We start from the raw sequence: 24843 nt of genomic DNA, 5'->3' as shown, positions 1-24843 counted from the left end.
TGATGTATTACATTTAAAAATCAGTCAACTCAGAGAGGGAAAATCACCCCACAACAACTTTGTCCCATGCAATGTAGTTTCAGTGTATAAAATCACTTTTGTGCCTTTGGTAACAACATGTCCTTATTTAGTCAACATATATAATTATTTTCAATACATTACACACGAATTGTACCTAATTTGCCCATTTAATAAAGAAAGTCACCAGATCAGGTGCCTATGTAAGTAACTCTTCATGCTTAAAGTCAAATTCATGGGACCCTGAAAAGTCATTTATTGAGCTGCTTCTACTTAAGACCACAAAATTTGTCCCTGGCCAGTGGGAAGATACCTTATGTTCAAAAACTATAGAGAAATAATTCATAACTCCTAGACATCCATCAAAAAGTCTACCCCATATTTAACTCTACTCATTTGCATTTTAAACCCATACTCCCCCTCTTGATGTGGAGTATTTACCATAACAAGCTGCAAACTTTGTGTCACAAAACTGAATTTTTAAAATACCCTGATTTTTAATGATAATATCTGACTTCAGATTTGTATGTATCTAACTCTTGTGAACCTGCTTAGGATGATATATTAAAGATATGTCTGTGACAGAAGACCACTTTAATCAATGCAATATATTCAGAGGATATAATCATTATTTCGATTTAAAATACGAGTCTCCCTCTTGCATCAGTACTGCATAAACAAACGAGTGACATTTGTAATGTTTTTAATCCTTGCCTTCAAATGCTATGAATGTTCGATTTCTGATTCTATATGCTAATTTTATGTTCTTTGTGCTAGGTTTATTTGGGAATGATTTTGATTAAATCTTAGCAGAAACAGACTTCCTACATAAACCTGGCATCCTAGATATTTTCCATATGGGGAACGGCTTCTTAAAAGCAAGGCAAGAAATCTATTATTTAGGGTTGATGGAGTAAGAAAGGAGCATGGAGTCAGATTTTTGCATCACATACAACTGGGTTCAAATCTTGGTTCTATCAATCCCCAGTTTGATCTTCAGCAGTTTCTTAAGTGCTCTGAGCTTCTGTTTATCACTTTAAACAGACTGAAGAATCAGACTAATACCATTTACTGTGCAGAACTGCTATGAGGATAAAATTATATTGCATATATAAAGTACTGATGTACTATGGTACAGTACTACAAAGTACTATAGCATAGGGTCTGACATATACTGACTCCTTAATACAATACTAGTTCCCTTCCTTTTCTCCTAAGGACTACAAAGTATTAGATGGGTAATTCCATGTGCCAAGAAATAACCAATAATGAATGATTTAAAAATATTTCGGGGAAAGGGAAAGTAGGAGGAACTGGAGTAGCATCAATACTTCACTGCAAAGCATGTATAGAAAGTCCGCTGGAAGAGCTGACCAGTGGCCAGTCTGACCTGGCAGCCTGCCACCAAGGAGCATTTTGGAGGAGGCTGTAATGACACTCCTTATTCCAACATGTCCAGCCCCTCTACTTAAATGGTACAGATTTCTGGTCCATAGACTTCTCTAAACCAGCCCTGGATGGATGTATATTTTGCATTTCTCCCTCTACTGTAGATGGTGGACTCTTATAGTTTGCATGAGGTTTACAATGTGTTTCCCTAAGTTAATATTTCAAAATCTTTTCAATAAACCTTTCTGATTTTATAAAGCTGGATACTGACACAGGTTGGCAACATGGATGTGGGCTGATAGTCCCTTTTGGGGAGGCCCAAATACAATTCCAGTGGACACAGATGGCTTACTATTATTCTTTCTCACTTTTGTCATTTGAAACACTGATCATTTGAGAGAATCAACTCTGAACACCACTATTTACACCAACCCACCACCAACAACAGACATAACACCGATTTAAATATTCAGTTTAAAGGAAATCATTTACTTAAAGCAAAACCCAAAACCCTTGAAGACCAGGACCTAGGGGTGGTCCTTACAGTTGAGGGAGTATCATGTAAAGGTCATAAATTTGGCAATAATTGAGAAAATAATAAAGTATTATTTTAAGATAGCATACATTTAGAAAGGTAATATAATAAGTTGGATCATGTCTCATCCAATTTATGTCCACTTGGATCCTCAGAATATGACATTTGGAAAAGGGTCTTTGTAGATATAATTAGTTAAGGATCTCAAGAGGAAATCATCCTGGTTTTAAGGGTGCCCTAAACCCAATGACCAGTGTCCATACACGAGGAAGGACACAGGAAGACACAGAAAAGAAGGCCATGCCAAACTGGAGACAGAGATGAGAGTTATGCTGCCATAGGCCAAGGAGTGCCAAAGATCACCAACGAACACCAGAAGCTAAGGGGGTCTCCAGAAGGAACTAATGCTCTTGACACCTTGATTTCAGACTTCTGGCTTCCAGAACTGTTAGAGAATAAGATTCTGCTGTCTAAGCCACCCAGGGCCTGGTGCTTTGTTATGGCAGTCCTAGGACATGAACACTGGCAGGAGGCATACAGTAAGGTGGGAATTCTGAAGCCAGACTGTCTCAGTTCACATTTTGGTTGTCACTTTCTCACCACATTTATGGGCTGTTGATCTTCTTTGGATTCATTTGCTCATTTGTGAAATGGAGGTAAAAATCGCTCCCACATCAAAGGTTTGGCATGACAGTTAAATCAGGCAGTTAATGCTCAATAAACATTGCCCAAAGATAAAATGACAACAAATTTAAAGATCTTAATTGGCTTTTATTTGCAATTCTAGAAATGAGAAACACCTTGTTTTATAACGTACACTATGTTCCCACGAGCTGAGCAGAAGTGGCTGGCTTTATAGACAGAAAAGGAAAGCAGAAACAGGGAACAAAAAGTCGTTTCACAGCTACTTTCCTTGCAAAGGTTAAATCAGACGGGACTTTCTTATCATGCCAGCTAAAATTGGCTCATTTGGGGATTTGGTTATTTATTATCCCTCTCTCTCCTGATTTCTTGAAAGATGAAATAAACAGCTTCATTTCAGCTTGGTGGCCATGAAACTTTAGCATGAGTGATGCCGTTTTGGTCTGGTCTGTTGGGCCTAGTGCAGGAGCTCCATTCAAAACAATGGCTTCCTATAAATTTCATTTAATAACACTCATTATGATTTACAAACTGTGTCTCTATGTCCCCGTATCTTCAAAAGCATATTATTTCTGCCTTCTTCTTACTTCATGGGAAGATTTGTGACAATGGACATGAACTAATACTTTTATAAACATGGTGAATATGACTAAGCCCGTGTTTCTATTATTACTATCCTTTCATGTCTACTTAGGATTCAACAACTAAGGGAAATCACAGCCTTTATGGTAAAACTCGTGCATTTTTTGTGGGACAGTTGTAACCAAATGCTGATTCACATGATATGTATTTCAATGTGTTGCTATGATTACTTTAAGCAAATAACAGATAGTTCATGAATACTATTTAAGTAATAAACCAGAAGCCTTATTTTGGAGTTTTTGAAAAATGAAAGTTAGAAAATGCATAGCTAATTCCAGAAATAAAATATTTGTGAAATGCTGATAAATAAAAATGCCTTCCTCTTCCTTTAATTTCATTCTACAGTCTTGGTTCTATCTCAGAAACTGGAATCTGCTCATTTGAAGTTTTCTATTGTGATAAGGTGAGCAGGTCCTGGCTGCTCCACCTACTGATGTTACTTGATAGAAATCATGAAACTTCTCTTGGCATCTGCTTCTTCATTGGAAATATAAGGAAATGCATAAGCTCTGCCTTATGGAGCTCTGAGGAACTCAGCTGACAGGATACAAGTAAAGAAAGAACTATAGCATGAGCACATGGCGATTGTTCAATAACTTTCTGAAAAAGTTGTTCTTATCTCCAAGACATTTTACCCTGAATTTCTTTGATTTTAATTACTTTAACATGAAAAATCTCATCACAATCCACAACTTAGATTATACATTTAACAAGTAGCACCTCAAACAAACAAATCATTGGAAAACATCTCTGCAGAAAGAACTGCAAAATTAAAGAACAATCTGTGAAGATCCATAGTTTTTAAAAATTTTTTTTCAACTTGAAGGTGACATTGTACATCTATGCTTTGCCAACTGACTACTTTCTGAGGCTGATTTGAGTCATGTGCATACACTGGTCCCCAGACACACAAAACAGAAGCAAGGCCTTGGCTTACAGTGACATTGCATCTGTAAGAGTAATGCTAAATACCTGCTAGTTGGTATCTTCTACATCTTAGATATTTACTTTTATTCTAAAGCCAACCTACATATCCATAACTGCACAGCAACCATTTACACATCTATATACAAGTAAAATTCAGAACTTTAAGTAGAAAAAGGTGTGGAATTTTGTGATTTTGATTTTTAGGCAACACTTACCATCTTTTTTTTTTTTTTTTCCTATCAATCTCATCACAAAAGGTATAATCACATGTATTTTGTATATTGGAAACTAAATTTACCAATATTAACTTTAGGTAGAAGATATCAGAAAATCCTTTCAATATTATTTTTGACCTTTATTTTCACCAACAGCAACAGGTTAGTCTCCATTAAAAAGATGAGCTTTACAGAAGTTAAAGGTTTTGAAAATTATCTGAGAAGTCAGACCTCAGGGAAAATGCAGAAAAAGAAGGGATGGCCAGAAGTTCAGGAAGAGGGACACCCACTGGCCATGCCTTCAGGAGGTTCTTGTTCTGGTTTGCTGACATGAAAGCTATGTCAAGGAAACTGGCTTCTAGTGATGAAAAGGTTCATTTAGAGAATGGCATTTGTGATGGGTTTGTCTTATGTTCAGCATGACCAACAAGAAGCAGAGAGATTTCGGGAATGGTGGACAACAGGGGGAAAAAAGGGGGCAATTGAAGGAAAAGCTTTTAAGTGACTCCAACAAAGTATGTACCAAAAGGTGGTCTTTGTCAGGAAATGCTAATAAGGGATTACACTACAGGATCTCAATGGGAGTGTAAAGAGGAGGCATGTGGGCAAAATTTGGAGGGGATTATAGTTTGGAAAGCATATTCAAATACTTGCTGTTTTTATAATACCATTCAAAAATTACAGAAATTAATGCAACTGCAATAAAAACATTACAAAAAATATTTAGAGTAGTATAAATACTGAAAATAGAAATCTACAGATGACATAGGTTTAGCAGAGTGAAAAATACTGCCTTCATAAACAGTTTCTTCTGAATAGGTGCCTTCTTATTTATACAATAGTTTTTAGCTATTAAATATATTTAACCTCCAAATCAGTGGTCCTCAACCTTTCTGGCACTAGGGACTGATTTCGTGGAAGACAATTTTTCCACAGGATAAGGGTGGCGGGGGAATGGTTTCAGGATAAAAGTGGTCCACCTCAGATCATCAGGCCTTAGTTAGAGTCTCATAAGGAGTGCGCAACCTAGATCTCCTGCATGCATAGTTCATAATAGGGTTAGTGCTCCTATAAGAATCTAACGCTGGCACTGATCTGACAGGAGCTAGAGCTCAGGCGGTAATGCTCACTCACCTCCCACTGTGTGGCCTGGTTCCCAACAGGCCACAGACCAGTACCAGTCAGTGGCCCGGGGGTTGGGAACCCCTACTCTATGAAGGCACTGATTGCTTTTAGGCATTTTGCTATTTCTATGAATTATGTATATTAGGCAATTTAAACACAGTTATAGCTAGGTGCTTCCAACTCACCTGAGTATAGCATGAACTAACTACACACACACACACACACACACAGACTTGCATACACACACAAATTATAAAGCTTATTATTATTATTATTTGTTTCATTAAGTTTTTATTTTCTATATGGACTTTCAAGGATTTCTAGTTCCCCACTAGTGCCATCACCCCACAAGTCACCCCAACCTGCCAGACTAAATATGGGATCTTCTCTAAACCAATAAGGCTGAGATAATAAGAAGCAACAGCTTGCCTTATCCTCATCCTCTGACAAGCTCAGCCATCTGGGAAGAGATCAGTAGCCACCCCCCTCCAATCGCAGAAGGTGTTGAATCTAGAATCTAGTTGTCCTTTCAGAAAAATCAAGTGTCCAGATAAAGACTCCCTTACCTGTCTTCTTTGTAAATGTTCCCAATTTCTGGTAAATGCAGAGCTTCCTCTGGTAAATGCAGAGGAAAGTTAAGTTCCTCTTAACTTTATAAAATTAAGTATAAACTAAAACAAACACAGATAGATAATTTCCATCTTGCAGACCATCGCTGAAAGGACTACTAAAATAAAGTTTTGTGTTCTAGCACTAGGGACTCTGACTAACCTTCCTCCTGAAAGCAAGCGCTCCATAAAATATAAAAACACATCCTCGTAAATGCATCAATAAATTGACAATAAAGAAGGCAAAAAGTTTAAGTGATATCAGAAACCTAGAGAAGAAGCAGCATATTGAATTTGGCTTTGGCCCTCAGGGCATTCGCAAAATCCTAGTGACCTTAAACTTTCCTTTGACTGACCTTGTGGAGCTCATAGGGCCAGAAGACAAGACCAGAGCCTTTCGCGGGTAGGAGTAGACTGGGGATGGAGAATCTCACAAGAGTTTCTCCAATAAAATTAGGTCCACAAAGGTTTCAGTTTAAGGGTAAACTAGAAATAAGCTCTTGTATCCCCAGTAGATTCCAAAGAAAATTGTCTGGCTTGAAATTCAGTGATAAATAAGAGGTGACAAAAATTTCCTTTGAGAATTCCTAACTAAAAACCAGCACTCACACCAGTTTGTAGTCTGAACTCACAATATAGGATGAGGTGAAAAATTTCAAGCCAAGAATTTAGGTTAAAATGGTAGGAGGAAGTATGTCTCTAGGACACTCGGACAAAAGAAACACAAATACCTAGATACCTTCTAAAGAAACCCACCTTCACCGAAAGATTCAAAGAATTCTCTTAGATAAAGATCCAAGCCCACAGTTTAAAAAAAAAATCACACAAAAAATGAGGAAATATGTCAACATGAGTGAGAGCAAGAACTAGTGGCAGATTTAAAGGGGGAAAGACTTCAGAAAAGACAAACAGACAAAATGCTCTAGTTAAAAGACAAACATTATCAGAGTAGATTTCAAAATAAATCCAACCATATGTTGTATATAAGAAGCACACCTGAAACAAAAGAATACAGACAGGGTGAAAGTGAAAGACAGCCAACTGGAGGTCATCTCCACCCTCGTGTTCCCTGACTCCTATCATCTATCGGAGCCATGATGACCCCTTGCTCTTTGTCTCTTTCCTTTTGCAATATTACAGTTTTCTTTTTGCCTTCCCTAATAATCCCTTGGACTTTTCCAATGGTCCTTCCTCCTCCTCAGACTTCTAAGCATTCCTCTAGTGAAGTACTACGCTCTTTGTTCTATTCCCTGGAGGGTCTCAAAGGGTATCTCCTGACCACCTGCATTAAAATCATTTTGGCTACTTGTAAAAACAGAATTTCCTGGGTGATTACCCAGACATTCTGATTTTTAGATTTGGGAAAGGATCTAGGAATTGCATTTGTAACAAGCTCCACCAGTAATTATTATATACTCTAAAGTCTGAAGACCATTTTTTTAAAATTATTGTTTTTATTTTTCAGACAGGATTTCACTGTGTCACCCAGGCTAGAGTGCAGTGGTGCCATCTCAGCTCACTGCAGTCTCCGCCTCCTGGGCTCAAGTAGTCTTCCTACCTCAGCCTCTAGAGTAGCTGGGACTACAGGCGTGTGCCACCACACCCAGTTAACATTGTATTTTTAGTGGAGACAGGGTTTCACCATGTTGCCCAGGCTGGCCTCGAATTCCTGGGCTCAAGCCATCCGCCTGCCTCAGCCTCCCAAAGTGCTAGGATTACAGGCGTGAGCCACTGCACTCAGCTTGAAGATCATTTTTATGTACTCTTTCTTTCAAAATATTCATGTTTTCATGGTTTTAAGAGTCGTTAATACTTTATTTCCCCTGTGCTCTCATCGAATTTACAGTTCTGTACTTTAGGTGGCACTTTTTTTTTTTTTTTTCCCGAGATGGAGTCTCACTCTGTAGCCCAGGCTGGAGTGCAGTGGTGTGATCTTGGCTCACTGCAAACTCTGCCTCCCGTGTTCATGCCATTCTCCTGCCTCAGTCTCCCGAGTAGCTGGGACTACAGGTGCCCACCACCACGCCCGGCTAATTTTTTGTATTTTCAGTAGAGATGGGTTTCACCATGTTAGCCAGGATGGTCTCGATCTCCTGACCTCGTGATCCACTCACCTTGGCCTCCCAAAGTGCTGGGATTACAGGCGTGAGCCACCGGGCCCAGCCTAGGTGGCACTTCTAAGGCATTTGTCAACTTCATGTCAACTGGATCATCAATCACCTTAGTTAAAATTAAGAAATTATGTATGACTCATCCTTTCATTAATAAATCCAATTAGTTACAACTCATATTCTTTTCCTGTAAAATATCCTTAAGTTCCTTTTGCTCTGTGTTTATTGCTTTCTCTTTAGTACAACCCTCATTACACATGGATTTTTATAACTAGTTTTTCTATTCAAATGTTCTAGTCCTACAATCCATCTAGGACACTGCTGCCAGAATAATTTTCCTTAAATATCACTTTCACCATATCACAACGATGCTAAATATCTTCATATCATTCCTTAGTTCCAGCAATAATCAAATTTAAACTTCTCTGTCATGCTTTTGAACTTCAGAATCCAGTCCACTCAATGTGGCTTCCCATCATCCAGTAGTCCATACTCTCTGTCAGACATGCTGCTGTCCTGCTGTCATGAATGCATGCCCCAAGTATGATAACAAAGCACAACTCATGGCGGGCAATCACAGAGTGATTTTTTTTTTTTTAATTTAAATGTATGTTGTGCAGCTAGCTGTTTTTCCCCTACTCCTAAGAGAAGATTTAGGAAGCACCCATGCCTTCCACAGCTGCCATCAACCAGTTAAAATTCTTATTTTCAGTGATGAAACAGTCTCAATTTAATACTGATATTAGAAGCACTTGAACCAGTGTGACTCCATCTTGAATAGCGGCGAGGTAAAACCAGGCTGAGACCTACTGGGCTGCATTCCCGGGAGGTTAGGCATTCTTAGTCACAAGATGGGATAGGAGGTCAGCACAAGATGCCAGTCACAAAGACTCTGCTGATAAGCAGGATGCCATAAAGAAGCAGGCCAAAACCCACCAAGACCAAGCAGGCAATGAAAGCAACCTACGGTTATCCTCCCTGCTCATTATATGCTAATTCTAATGCATTAGCATGCTAAGAGGCACGCCCATCGGCACTATGAGTTTACAAACGCCATGGCCACGTCAGGAAGTTACTCTATATAGTCTAAAAGGAAGAGAAACCCTCGATTTGGAGAATTTTCCGTCCCTTTCCCAGAAAACTCAGAAAAAAATCCATGCCTTGTTTGGCATACAATTAAGAAATAACTAAAAATATCCAACCAGCCACCCTCAGGGCTGTTCTGCCTATGAAGTAGCCACCCTTTTATTCCTTTACTTTCTTAATAAACTTGCTTTCACTTTACTCTATGGCCTTACCCTGCATTCGTTCTTGTGTGAGGTCCAAGAACCCTCTCTTGGGGTCTAGAACAGGACCAGCGTTCCAGTAACACTGTCACATACATAATGATATTTTGGTGAACAACAGCCCACTCTCTTATGATGGTGGTCCCATAAGATTATAATGGAGCTAAAAAATTCCTGTTACTTAGTGATGTCAAAACAGTCCTAACATCATAATGTAATGCATTACCCATGTGCTTGTGGTTATGTTGTAAATATACCTACTGCACCGTCAGTTGTATAAAAGTATGGCACATGCTTATGTACATAAGTACATAATTAAGTATATGATACTTGATAATGACAATAAATGGCCATATTACTGGTTTATGTATTTACTATACAATACTTTTTATTATTTTAGAGTGCTTTTCTACTGATTGAAAAAACAAGTTAATTGTAGAACAGCCACAGGCAGGTCCTTCAGGAGGTATTTCAGAATGCATTGCTATCATAGGAGACGACAGCTCCATGTGTGTTACTGGCTCTGAAGACCTTCCAGTGGGACAAGATGTGGAGGTGGAAGACAGTGGTATTCATGATCCCAACCCTGTGTAGGCCTAGGCTAATGTGTGTGTTTGTGTCTCATTTTTAATTAAAAATTTTTAAAAAATTAAAAACAGAGAAAAGCATATACAATAAGGATACAAAGAAAGAAAATATGGTTGTACAGCTATACAACGTGTTTGTCTTTCAAGCTAAGTGTTACTACAAAAAAGTCAAAAACTTAAAAAAAATTTAAAGTTTATAAAGTTAAAAAGTTATCGTAAGCTGAGGTTAATTTATTTTTGAAGAAAAAATTTAAAGAAATTTGATATAGCCTAAGTGTATGGTTTCTAAAGTTTACAGTAGTGTACAGTAATGTCCTACATCTTCACATTCATTCACCACTCACTGTCTCACCCAGAACACCTTCCAGTCCTGCAAGCTTTATTCATGATCAGTGCCCTATACAGGTGTAACATTTTAAATCTTTAATATTGCCTTTTTACTCTACCTTTTCTATGTTTAGATATACAAATTCTTACCATAGTGAAACAGTTGCCTATAGTAGTCAATGCAGTAACATGCTATACAGGTTCGTAACCTAGGAGCAATGGGCTATACCATATAACCTAGGTGTGTACTGGGCTATGCCATCTAGGTTTATGTAAGTACACTTGTTGATGTTCACACCACAATGAAATCACCAAATGATGCATCTCTTAGAAGGTATCCCCATCCTTGAGCAATGCATGACTAAAATTAAATATAAAGGACCACATAATAGTGTATATTCTAAACTTACTTTTAAGTTTGGAGGGGCACAGGTTACAGGTCAGAAGTAGTTCGCTTCTCTCTTTCCTTATCTAGTAGTTGTTTTCTTCCTTCATCATTTTGTTAAACTAAATCTCTGACTCATCCAGGATTAAAGCAAGGGAGAAGAAAAGGAGGAGAGAGGGCCAGAAATGTTCTTTCTTGACAAGCACTACTCTAATAATCTAACATCAACAAACCTTTGGCCTGTGAAGTTGTTTACAACTCACTTTCTCATATAGGTGTTTTCGTGGCCTTTTCGGTGAATGTTTCTGACTCTGGCTTTTTTGGAGAAGGCTAACCTCTACTTGAAGTGCCTTAGCAGAGGCAAAATCATCTCTATTTAAACTGTTCATTACTTCCTTGTCCGCTGAAAAGTTGACAGCACTCAGAATTTCTACCTCTGGACTGTAGACTCCTAATTAGGGAAAAGGAGCTAGGCTGGTAGGAGCAGGTAAAAGGAAAAAGAAAAAGCAGGTAAGGTATGAGTCTGCCTTTCTTCATGGTCCAGGACACATAGCACTCTTGTGCAAATAACTCACAATCTTACTGAGCCCAGCTATCACCAGACACTTGGATGATAGTAAAATGCAGGTTAGTTCACTGAAACCTTGGTGTTATCAGTACTGCACAAAGCCCTCTTTAGCACATCACACAAGCACTATCTTATAAAATCCCCAGCAAGCTTTTGTCTCCTTACAGTCAGCTCCTTTCTTGCTGACCTGCCCAGTGTACTCTTGCAATGTATTTTCATACTTTCTCGAATAATCCTGCCTTTCTTTACCTACAACTGTCCTGGTTAATTCTTCTTACTGCCCATGCCAATGGCCCCAGATGGTTGCTGATCACTTGCAGTATGGCCCTTTCTGGACCGGGCCTAAAAACAACTCTATACTAGCTCTCCCTCACAAATTGTCCATGTTCAGAAGAAAAAACTAATATTCTTTGCACCTACAAACTCCTGGAATGTGGTGTGTCTCCACTTCAGAAACTTCTCCTTTATTCTGTCAGTCATTCCTTTCTTCAGATTTCTCAGGTGAGAATCAGACATGAGCCTACAGTTAGGCAGCAGACTGCAGGGGACACATAGTAAGTTCTCTGAGTAGTTGGTAAGGTGCAGGTACTCCATCCTGGTACCCACAAATCAACAGCAGCTCTCTCCAGATTATCAACCTTTTATACTATTGACAAGATGGATCTCCTTTGTAAATCTTGCATAAAGTCTAGTATCTCTGTGTAATGTAGAATTTGTATATATCTTAGTTTCTTGGTCCAAACTTATATTTTCATTTCTCATTACAAATGCTTAATAATTTCCATCTTAATGTATGTTGTTTGCCTCTCTGGAATCTATCTATTCTTCCCCAACTTGCTTATCTAAATCTGAGCTATCCTGCAAGGTTGTGCTCAAGTTCCATCTTATTCACGCTCCCTTGCCTGGCTGTTTTAGATTTTCCAGCAATCTCTTTGGAAGCCGTACACTATTTGCAGAAGTTACTGTAATCAATACATAAAGTTTGCCCTTAGCATTTCTTTTTCATGAAAGACAAATACGGGCACCTTCATGATACAGTGACTCTATGGCCTACAAACTTAATTGTACTTGAAATACAAAAATATCTTTGAAAAATGTGCTGACCCAAAGAATGGCTTATAAGTCTAAGAAAAGTGGGACAAAGAGAGGCAAATGTTAGGCATGCACATCTAGGTTCATTAAATTTCTTTGAATGAACACTCATCACTTAGAAGAGAAGGGAAGTATTAGGATAAAGCTGGTTGTTCTACATTATATATGCTGAATATCTCAAACATTCACTTTTTTAAACATTTATATATAAGAGGAGCTAGAAAATCCATTTACTCGAATCTAACATTTTTTTTTCAACTTTATTGAGTATAACTGACTAGTAATTGTATATTTGAATCCAACTTTTTTTTTTTTTTTTTTTTTGAGACAGAGTCTCACTCTGTCACCCAGGCTAGAGTACAGTGGCACCATTTCAGCTCACTGTAAGCTCCGCCTCCCGGGTTCACGCCATTCTCCTGCCTCAGTCTCCCGAGTAGTTGGGACTACAGGCGCCCGCCACCACGCCGGGCTGATTTTTTTGTATTTTTAGTAGAGACGGGGTTTCACCGTGTTAGCTAGGATGGTCTCGATCTCCTGACCTCGTGATCCGCCTGCCTCCGCCTCCCAAAGTGCTGGGATTACAGGCGTGAGCCACCCTGACCAGCCTGCATCCAACATTCTTAAATAAACTAAGCTCTCTATTAGAAGTTGAGGGGCCAGAAAACATGTAACCCCCATATTTTTAATTAATTGTTTACTATATATAAATATGCATATGTGTAATGTATGTGTATATCATAATAATTCATGTTATTTATTAATAATAAATAATAAAATCATAAATAATAAATCATAAATGAAATGAATAGCTCTTTGCCTATATATTGGTCAGAGTAAAATTTATGACACTATATTTTAATACTTTAAAGCACAGTGATTATTTAGCTCACATTTTCATGACACTTGCAAATGGTAATTAACCACCAGTGCAGGGACCAACATTAACTTTAAAAAATGTCGTTAATTAATTCACAGAGCACTGATTATTTTCTATTTTAATGACTGCTTGGATTTATACATGGCAATTATAATATATAATGTTTGTCTATGCTCTTCATCTTGTCACTTTTTATTTAAACAGGGGAAACTGTTGTAATGAAAAAATTTTTTGAACAGATGCAGTACTAAGTGAACTTAAAGATATATATGTATGTATATAATCATTCTCTTCCACTAACTAAGCAATACTGACTTTCAGAATGAAATATCCTGGAAAAATAGAATTTTTAACCAAGATAGCAACTCATAATTAGAAAATAATCAGTAAATCATTACTAAAATTATTCATTACTAAAATTGTAACCTATGAAACAGTTAAGAACAAAAATAAGCACAAAAACATGACTTTCAACAGATACGGAGTTTATAAGTGAGGTTGTCTCACAAACAGATACAACCCAAAAACTACCGGATATCAATACCAATTTCTTATTAGTTGTAGATATTTATGACGTCTGTCCTATATCCAGTTTGTGAGAATATAAAAACTTATTCAGATTACATCGTGCTATTTATTTTGCACACAAATCTTAGTGACTAAGTAGTATTGGCTGAAAAAACCAGAATGGATTAGAAATTCTATCTCATATTGAGAATTTTAAAAAATTCTCAAGAAAAATGTACCTGTTTTGGAAAAGTCCACTCAATTGGAAAGAGTGAGTAAAATTCAACAGATAATTGGTGTTTAGGTAGTCTCATAAAGAAATTCCTGTCACAATGAGAGATCACTTTTCTATCTTATTTAGTTGAATCAATAGAACCTATATTTATCTTAGCTTCATCTTCCATGTTTTTTTAAGTCATAATAATGAAACAAGCCTTGAAATGGAAGTGCAAGAAGTAAATTCAAGTGTCAGATTTACTACTGTGTCTTTGAGTAAGTCACTAAGACTTTTAGAGTCTTCAGTCTCTTAATCTGCAGATGAACATAAAAATATTTGCCTTGTTTATCCCATGTAATTAATGTAACACTTAATAGGCAATACTACATGTGGAAAAGACACTGAAAAGTATTATTAACTAAGGCAGAGCAGCACAGGAACAGATCACAGGTTTAGAATGAGATTCAAGTCCAATTCCACCATCACCAACAGTGTACCTTTAGATAAGTCACCAAACCCCGTCCAGCCTCAATTTCTTCCTCCACTAAATGAAGAAGCTTATTTTAAAGTTCTTTCCATCTTTATGAGTCTGTGATCTGGTACTAGAAAAGCTAACAAAGAAATTCTCTAACATGCTTTTGTTTCCTATGAAAGTGACATACACCGATTAGGTGCTCATGATTAATTTTAGACTCTGTCTTGAAAATAAGAGAAAGTCATCATTTATTTGGCAGGAACAGGCTCACATCCCTTATGAAATGAGGTGTGGTATTAATTTATTAACCATACACCAGAATGTTCAATGTTAAATGTAGGAAGGTGGCATTCATGAAGAATTACAAGAATCATTATATGGTATAAAATCTGAGCATAAAACTAACATTGGAAAAGAATCTGCCCTTGAAATACAGAAAACAAGTCTGTACTGCATTACTTACAGTCTATGTTAAAATCTACCCACACCATACAAACAAAAGATTACAACTAAACACTGAGGCACAGCTGCCCTTGTCTGGCAGTTTGATATCCTTTTAATTAGTTGTTTTTCTGTAGTGCTAAACTTGGATTTTGTGTACACCACAACTAAACATAGAACAGACAAAGGCTAAGCAGCATAAACTTGTTGCTGTAAGTGCCACAGGAGCAGGGATTCTTGTCTGTTTTATTCACTGATGTATCCCAAACACCTAGAACACGGCCTGCCGCATCATAAACACTGAATAAATATGTATCAAATAGATGAACTGGCTTCCATTTATTCCTTGAATAGATAGGCTACATTTTCTTTATGACTTTTATTGATTTGCATTTATATCATTAACATGCTTCTATTTAAAAAAAGAGATAAACCACAAGATTTAACCAAAGGTTGCCTGAATAAAAGAGATAGCTTGGGATGACAACAAACGACCAACACAAAAGCTTGAAACCTATCTGTTGCCTTAAAATGATCTGAATTCCTCAAACCTCAAACCTTAGCATTATGCAATATACCCAGGTAACTTAACCTGCACAGGTGTCCCCTAATCTAAAATAAAAGTTTAAAAAAAAAGTAGTTTCTTCCAGTGTAAAACTACAGAATACATAGGACAAACCCCAAAGGTAAAGAACTGCTCTTTTCATGTTACTAAAGAGAGCACTTCAAACAATGGAGGAAGAAATCTACATATAATTCACAAAATGGGATTAAAAATACATGAAAAAAGAGCTATTAATAAATATGCCTCTTGTGTTTCTTCCCTTTAAAACTCAAAACAGTGTGGTCTGCCTTGTGCCCACATCAAAGAAAGCCAGTGAACTAAGAATAAGAGAAATGAAGGCTCAACTCAGTATCTCTCTCCTGGCGCCTAAACACATTTTACAAAAATGTTCTTTGAACCAACAACAAACCCAGAAAACCAGAAACAGAACAGGAAGATAAACCCACAAGAGAAAACAACCATGACATCGTCACACCCCCTTCTAGTTTTCTCCAAAACATTTTTCATACCAGATGAACACAATAAGTCAAAGAGCTCTATTTTTAATGCATGAGTCTTGGTTGTGGCATAACAGATCAATGAGAAATCTTTTGTCTTCAGGAAAACACAAGCCTATAACAGAAAGCATGTAAGTTTATAAAATAGCATGTCTGATAGAGAAAGCATCAAAATGAAAGAACGAATGAACCAGTGTGCCAATGAATATCTCTAAGAGAGAATTCTATAGTAATTCAGGAAGAAGTAGCAATGTATAAATGGGCTCATCAATTCTCAATATTCTTCTCATATGATACAACATCTCAACCTGCCTACATAAGAACTTAGGATAAACAGGAAGAAGGAAAGTTAAAAGGTGTTGAGACTGGCTTGAACAATTTCCATTGTCAAGGGCAAGGAGTTATTTTGGAAGATAATAGAATAAATCTGGAGACAAAGGGAGGTGAGAAAAAGTAAAGTGCCACCACAGGTAGGCTGGAGAGAAAGTCTAGGGAAAGTTTTGAGGAAACGTGGGGATAGGCCATAGAGTCACTTACCATGTTGTGATTCAGAAAGAGGATTTTAAATAAAGTTTTGCTCCATATATCAATGAAACTCCCATGCAATTTTTAGGAGGCTGTAGGAAGGATTTAAGTTACTTTGTAAATATTTCTAGATGTTATTTATTCATTTATTTCACAAATATATGGTATGGGCACTTTCTTAGGACTGTGTTTACATTGGCAGCCTCTGTAGAGACCAGCCGTATGATGGAAGTAAGAAAGTCTAGCTTTATGTAGGTTCCTGAAAGAAAATATCCAGAAGAAGACTACAATTGAGCCTTGAACAACATGGGTTTGAACTGCGTGAGTCCACTTAGACACGGATACTTTTCAATAACAGTTACAAGTATGCCTGCCTCTCCTGCCTGCCCTTTCACTTCCTCTGTCTCTACCACCTCCGCCACCCACGAGACCGAAAGACCAACCCTTCCCCTTCCTCTTCCTCCTCAGCCATCTCAACACGAAGATGATGAGGATGAAGACCTTTACTTAATGAATAGTAAATATGTTTTCTCTTCTTGATGATTTCCTTAATAGCAACTTCCCATCTCTAGCTAACTTTATTGTAAGAACACAGTATAAAATACATAAAACACACAAAATATGTGTTAACCCACTATTTATGTTATGGGTAAGGCTTCCAGTCAGTAATAGGCTATTAGCAGTTAAGTTTTGCGGGAGTCAGAAGTTATGCACAGATTTTCAACTATGTGGCGGGTCAGCATATCTACCCTCTGCATTGTTCAAGCGTCAACTGTGTATTCTAATACTGCTTCTTGTTCTATTCTTTGAGAACATCCTTGTATAGAAAATGTGTTACAGTCATTACGGAAAAAAGTATGGAGGTTCCTTTAAAAATTAAAAATAGAACTAAAATATGACCCAGAAAGTCTACTTCTGGTACATATCCAAAGGAAAAAAACAGTCAGTATGTCAAAGATATATTTGCACTAGTATGTTCACTGCAGCATTATTCGCAATAGCCAAGATATAGAATCAACCAAAGTGTCCATCCATAGATAAATGGATAATGAAAATGTGGTATATATACACAATAGAGTACTATTCAGCCTTAAAACAGGACAGCCTATCATTTGTGACAATAATGGATGAACCTCAAGGATATTATGCTAAATAAATAAGCCAGGCACAGAAAGACAAATACTGCATGATCTCACTTTTACATGTGGCATTTAGAAATATCGAACTCATAGAAACAGAGAGTAGAATGGTGGTTGACAAGGGCTGGGGTAATTGGAGATATTGGCCAAAGGGTACAAAGGTCCAGTTAGACAGGATAAGTTCTGAAGATCTATTTTACAGAATTAATAATAATGTATTAATAATAATATATTCTATACTTGAAAGCTGCTAAGAGAGTAGATCTTAAATATTCTCACCACAAAAAGTTCTAAGTGTGAGAGGTGATAGATATGTTAACTAGCTTGGTTTAATCACTTCACAATATACACACATCAGAACATCACCTTGTATGCCATAATTATATACAACGTGTTTTCAGTTGCTGTCAACCAACAGATGAACTTTCAGAACTCAGCCATTCAACTTGGGGGCAGCCTGGTCACCGGACAACTTTTTCCCATAGTTAGTCACGATGTTTTTTCATTCTCTTCTAAAGGTTAAAGTAAAGCACTACCAGGCCTCATGAATTTCTCATGAGTTGTGATTAAGTGCGACCAAATTCCAAGCACTATTTGACTGAGAAATGTCTTCAATCTAAATACACGGGTATCAAAACGGCCAACAATAACAACCCAAGGCTATTTCCATATAAATTTGGTCTTTGCTTAAAAATAAAATTCCATGAAAGTTCCCTAAGATAATGACCCACACAGAGCGTTTTCCACGATTAACAATGGCATTTGTGCTATGGTCGCTGCCAGGAAGGGAAGCATGAGTCTGGCTTCGGCCAGGACAGCAAGAGAGATCTCTTCTAAAAACAGAATATGGTATAGCTCATTCTTCCAGATCTTCCAGGGAAAACTGAATGATGACTGTGTGAATGTCTTTTTAAAACGATCTGTTAAATGCTGTTAGATCCTGTGGCCTGATTACTGGCTGACCTATATATTTTTGGCAATGCTAGTGCCTTAGAGGGCCTGACGATGTGATGGGCAGTTAAGTCCTCAGTTAAGATGAATTTTGAAAAAGCTGAGATTAAACAGACTAATTTCCCACAAAAGTATTTTCTTCTGATCTTTGAAATGTTAAAGGGGCCACATCAGTGTATTATTTTGAGCAAGGAAAGTTTTGCCTCACAAAGACTGCCAGTATAAACAACTAATCCCTGGCCAGTTGCACAAGCCAGACAAAGCACAGTTTTCAGGCAGAAGCAGCGGCTCTCTACCTAATGGGGCTGCGTGAGAGGGCACACTCACAAAGCACGTTAGATTTCCTGTGTAAACTATCATTTTTTCTACTGTATATGGCTATTACAAAGCATGTTGTGAAGATCCAATAAGACAATATACAGACAATGTCTAGTGTAGCATCTGACATTATCATTATCATTACAATAGAAACACATTCTACCCATTGTTTGGATCAGGTGGAAAAATGCAAAAGAAAACAATTCTTTTTTTTGTTTTTTTGCAGCCTCATTTTTGGACCAGAGTATCTCTAAGTATCTCAAAGGTATTGTAATGTCATATTATATATTTGAAATTTTTTTATGTTCTTATAATCAAATATTTAAACCATTATTTTCTTAGCAACAAAATTCTATTCAAGCTAATGAATAGAAAATGGAAGGTAACTTCTTAAATATTCATTATTTCTAAAAGACAGCTTGCCCACTAGGCTTCCTTGGCAGATATGCAATTACCGTTGTAGAGAACTAAAAGGAGCTTTAGGTATCATTTTAAAAACAAGGAAACTAAAACCCAAAGAGACTAAGGGAATGCCAGACCTACTACAAAGAAAAGGATCTACTTTGGATGCCTGTACAAATGTCTTTGCACTAATCTTAGCTATTAATACATCAAAATGAGGCTCAGTCACCCTCAGATGGCATGATCATACAAATAAAGGGAAATTAACATTTGCAAGGTAAATACTGGCCAACTGTTTCTACATAAATTACTGCCTTTAGTTCTCTCACAAAAACTTCGAAACATAGGTATTATCAGTGCTACTTTTTTGTTTTTTGTTTTTTTGTTTTTTGGAGACAAGGTTTTGCTCTGTCACTCAGGCTGGAGGACAGTGGCCTCATCATAGCTTCATAGCTCACTGCAGCCTCAAACTCCTGGCCTTGAGCCATCCTCCCATCTCAGCCTCCCAAGTAGCTAGGATTACAGGAGTCAGCCACAGAGCCCAGATAACACTACCTTTTTTTTTTTTTTTTTTTTTTGAGATGGAGTCTCTCTCTGTCACCCAGGCTGGAGTGCAGTGGTGTGATCTCAGCTCACTGCAACCTCTGTTTCCCAGGTGTAAGCAATTCTCTGCCTCAGCCTCCCGAGTAGCTGAGATTACAGGCGTGCACCACCACGTCTGGCTAATTTTTGTATTTTTTTAAGTAGAGACAGGGTTTCACCATCTTGGCCAGGCTAGTCTTGAACTCCTGACCTTGTGATCCACCCACCTTGGCCCCGGAAAGTGCTGGGATTACAGGCGTGAGTCACCACACCAGGCCAACACTACTTTTAAGGTAAGGACACTGAGGCCAATAAAGACCACAAGATCAGTAGTAGGCAAAGCTGGGACTGAGATCCAGGTCTGGTCTAATCCACTACAAAGCCTCAGCCCTTTTCAATATACTTCAGTGCCTGCTAGAAGGTAAAGTGAGTCCTGCAACACTCCCATTATTGAAAAAATGTCACTTTTTCTAATTTTCTGGCTGTTAAGTGGTTAAGCAGAAACTTTATAGCCAAAGGATGAAAACCACTCCAAGATCACGTACCTGTGGTGGAGTCAATGGTAAAAAGGGATGACACATCTCCTGGAATAAGCTCATAAGCCACTGTCCCATATATCCCAGAGTCCCGGTCAGTGGCAAGAACATTGATGATCTCGGTGCCTGGCTGGGTCTCACCACTGATGCTTGTCACATAGGTTGATGGGTTAAACACAGGATGATTATCATTCACGTCCTCCAGGTCCACACGAACAAAGGCTTGGGCACTTAGCCCACCCTGGTGGATGAATGAGCAGTGATTACAAATGGGTTTTTGTTGAACACTGGGATGTAGAATAATTGACAATGGCCCTAGAATAGTCTTGAAACAACAGAATTTGAATATGTAGGGGGATGTGTATATGTATATGTGTATGTATATATACATACAAACCACACACGCACACATACACACCCACAAACACATCTATAAATTCATTTTATTTCCAACCTTGATGTATGAATTAATAGGTAATAGCATGGTATGTATACTTCACTGCTGATTCTTTTTTTTTTTTTTTTTTTGAGACGGAGTCTCACTCTGTCACCCAGGCTGGAGTGCAGTGGCCGGATCTCAGCTCACTGCAAGCTCCGCCTCCCGGGTTTATGCCATTCTCCTGCCTCAGCCTCCTGAGTAGCTGGGACTACAGGCACCTGCCACCTTGCCCGGCTAGTTTTTTTTTTTTGTACTTTTTAGTAGAGACGAGGTTTCACCGTGTTCGCCAGGATGGTCTCGATCTCCTGACCTCGTGATCCGCCTTCTTAAGCATGGAATGAGATTTTCACTTAGAGCAGCTGTGAGGCAAAAATTTCAGAATAGAGGCCAAATATATTCAAGGAAAGTTGTCCTGATGTCCAAAAAGAAATCAAAATCACTTTTATCCCTAAGATAATTTTTAAATGAATGTTGGTAAGTGCTAAGAAGATGGTGTGAGGGAGCCTGGGCTGGGCGGGGGTGGGGGTGGGGGGTGCCCGGGTGAAGCCCTCACTAGGAAGGTACCATTGGTGTGCAGACCAACCCACATGAGGCAGCTAGACTTCAGGTACCAGAAAGGAAAAAGTAACAGGCAGAGGAAAGAGCAGAGCCAAAGGCACTGAGGCAGGAACGGCATGTGCCTCTCAGGCCTGCTCAGCCACAGCAAGGAAGCAGGAAGGGCTGAGGTCAGAGAGGCAGGAGTGAGTCCCAGGGACCTCTGCAGGTCTCTGGAAGGACATGGTTCTTCCACACAGGAGGGCTTTGAGCACAAGAGTGACCTGATTTCACCGAGATGTTAACACTGCTCTAGCCGCAGTGTTCAGAACAGACTGAAGAGCAGCAGAGTGGAAGGAAGGAGAATGGGCAGGAGGAGGCTGTTTGAATCAAGTCCAGAGTGGATGGGGCCTGAAGGAGGACAGGAGCAGTGCAGGTACTCATCCCAGATCCTGGGGGCCAGATTTGTTTGGGAATTCTGGATTTTTCAAGTTTTAGAAGGAAATACAGCACCTAAAGTAGTGAGAAATGAATCCCATACTGCTTATTTTGTGTTGCCTCCATCTAAAATCAAGGAGAAAGAGAGCAAATGAAATAGAAGAAAATAATCCTCTGCAATTTTTACTTTTCTAAAGTAAAACACATGTTCCTACTTTAAAGCACATTTTCCGTTTCTATCTGGTACATGTTGACACTTTCATCTTTGACAAAAATCCTGGGTAAGTCACAACGGCCTGGGTTTTCTCACTCATGCGTCCTCCCCCTCCTCATCTTTTTTGTTTCCTTTTTCTACTCTGGCAGGGAGGCACAGAGCAAGGAGGAAAAAAGGACAAGGAGGAAGAACATTTGGCAAGAGACAAAGGGAGAACCGCTGCCATGCAGACAGAGAGGAAGCACTTGTTGACAGGGAGCGGGGGAGGGCAAGAATGAAGATTGGGAGGAAGGTAAGACAAACCCAGAAATGACTCTTCCGCTCTTAGCTCTGAGCTCTGAGGTTCCTTGTACTCCAGGCTTTGAGGACTAAAAAAGGATGGGGAAATAATTTAGAAATAGTCTGATTTTCCATGTTCTGAGTTGAATAAAGTGCCAGAGCCATGCCGGGTATCAGTTAGAATAGGAGAAATGGGGCTGGTTATGAGTCCACAAAGAACAGTGCAAGTTCATCCATCTGGCCTTTATGCTTAAAACGCAGGGTGGCCCTACACCTGCAGCCACCGTAAGTAGCCTGTATGTCTCCAGGTTCGATGTAGTAAGAGGGGACTGCAGACTGGTGGGAAGCTTATAGAAAATATTCCTTCACCTCTGCCAGACCCTGCTGCTGCTCCAAACTGCCTTGCATCTCAGTTTTTCTTTCCCTTTTCCTTTCCCTTTCCTCTTTCTTCTTTATCTCTCCTCAAGTTCAAGAAGTCACTTAGGGTTGAGGTAAGATAAATAATGAAAAAGTGGGGAAAATATGAAGAAATGAATATTGCCCCAGCTTAAGATATTTAAGAACAAAAATCCTAAATCAGGCAATACTATAAAAAATAAACAAATGTTAGATGCACAAAGTGGAAAACGTATTGTCACTGAACAATAATTTTTTTTTTTTTGAGACAGAGTTTCTCTCTTGTTGCCCAGGCTGGAGTGCAACGGCGCAATATCGGCTCACCACAACCTCCGCCTCCCGGGTTCAAGGGATTCTCCTGCCTCAGCCTCCCGAGTAGCTGGGATTACAGGCATGCGCCACCACACCCGGCTAATTTTGTATTTTTAGTACAGATGGAGTTTCCTCATGTTGGTCCGACTGGTCTCAAACTCCCGACCTCAGGTGATCTACCTGCCTTGGCCTCCCAAAGTGCTAGGATTACAGATGTGAGCCACCGTGCCTGGCCAACAATACATTTTTGTTGCCGGTAGGGTAAGCACACTAGTGGGGTTAGGGAGGGCTGAGCTTGTAGTGGCAGAGGCTGGGCAGTCAGATTCCTCTTACCTGATTTAAGTGCTAAGGAGGACAGATTTATTCTACACAGCAGTAGACTCCATCAGTATAAAATGTGGTGCGTATATTCTCAATATATATATAGTTTATCTGTTAATAAACTATATATATATTCACTGTGTTAATGTATTATTTATATTATAAATATCAGAAAAATAAAATGTAAAAGGACAGAATTCTAATGTTGTCTTCTTAAATACCCACATGGGACAACTATTGCTTTCCTCAATGAAATGACAAGAGGCATCTGGGGTAGGGAAGAAGAGATATATCCTAACAAAAAAATAAAGAAGTTTCTTAGACAAAAAGGTGGGAAAATGCTGAATTCACCAAGTTAAGTGGATGCATTCTTTGCCTCAGAACTTCTCACAGAGCCTTTTGTATGTACATTTCTAGAGGCAGTGAGTTCCGAGGTGTTCCCCACTCTTTTTAGGCTCCAGAATGCTCTTTCGAAGAAACATTTTGGGAAACCAGTTTCCCACAGAACACAGTGCGGGAAAAGCTGATCTAAACTCATTTTTTCCATCCGCTTAGAGTGTGTGCTTCCCAGTGCTGTGTAGCTAAACTTCTGTCCAGCTGATGGAAACTGTTTTGATAATGCAACCTCATAAGAGACTGAATCAGAGCCACCCAGCAAAGCCACTTGCAGGTTCCTGGCCCTGAGAAACTATATAAGATAATAAATGTTTGCTATTTTAAGCTGCTAGCTTCAGGAATAATTTGTTTTACAGCAATAGGTAGCTAATACATCCCATAAATTTCATGCATGAATATATCTTAATGTTGTCTTACCCTTTCTTTTTGACCAATGATTCATGTGGCATTTTTATTTCATTTTAAGCATTTAATTGTGAGGATTATAGTAGGAAACCCAATTCCCTCAGGTTATACTGTAAAAGATGAAAGCAGTTTCGGAAAGCTCCAAGCTCGAAAGCGTATAATATCGGAGGCAGGAGGGTCGCCTAGGGCAGTCAGCAGGTAGGGAACATTTTCTACTATTACTTCTACTTTGGTAATTGTCTGCTTTCCATTCTCTTTGTTCTTGCCTTCTGGGACTCCTGAATAGTAGAATATTAATAACATCTCTCCTTCACATCTCTTAGCTCTTGCGAGCTGTGGTTTCATTCCAGTGAGCTTTCTATGTCAATGAACTCCAGTCTGTATTTCATGATTCAATGAACAAAAGTGGAAGGAAATGAGGTTCCACCTTGTTCAAGGGGGAAAAAAAAGCAACCTAAGTTGTGACATCACCAAATCCAAGAGAAGCAGCATCCAAAGAATATCTTCAAATTCATTGAGAGGACGAATCAGATAAAAATAAATAAAGAATTCCAGGATATGGCACAACAGTAACCATGTAGAGAAAAGCAGTTTTATAGGACAGGTAGAGAGGAAAAAAT

General features: G+C 38.6%; 1 protein-coding gene across 4 annotated transcripts in view; it reads right to left on the bottom strand.

Moving 5' to 3' along the window:
- Window positions 1–24843, bottom strand: part of DCHS2 (dachsous cadherin-related 2) — a 265813-nt gene that overhangs the window by 120513 nt on the left and 120457 nt on the right. For all 4 annotated transcript variants that reach the window (XR_002522266.2, XM_009207736.4, XM_021938883.2 and 1 more), the window contains exon 3: window positions 20499–20730. Coding sequence is in view for 3 of the 4 variants with exons in the window: in XM_009207736.4 (XP_009206000.3) it covers window positions 20499–20730 (232 nt within the window). In the remaining variant the exon portion in view is untranslated. The remainder of the gene's footprint in view (window positions 1–20498; window positions 20731–24843) is intronic.

This window comes from Papio anubis, chromosome 3 (genome assembly GCF_008728515.1).
Source record: "Papio anubis isolate 15944 chromosome 3, Panubis1.0, whole genome shotgun sequence".
NCBI classification, from domain to species: domain Eukaryota; kingdom Metazoa; phylum Chordata; class Mammalia; order Primates; family Cercopithecidae; genus Papio; species Papio anubis.
Note: the sequence above shows the minus strand (reverse complement) of the source record. Positions and strands in the feature narration are given on the sequence as shown.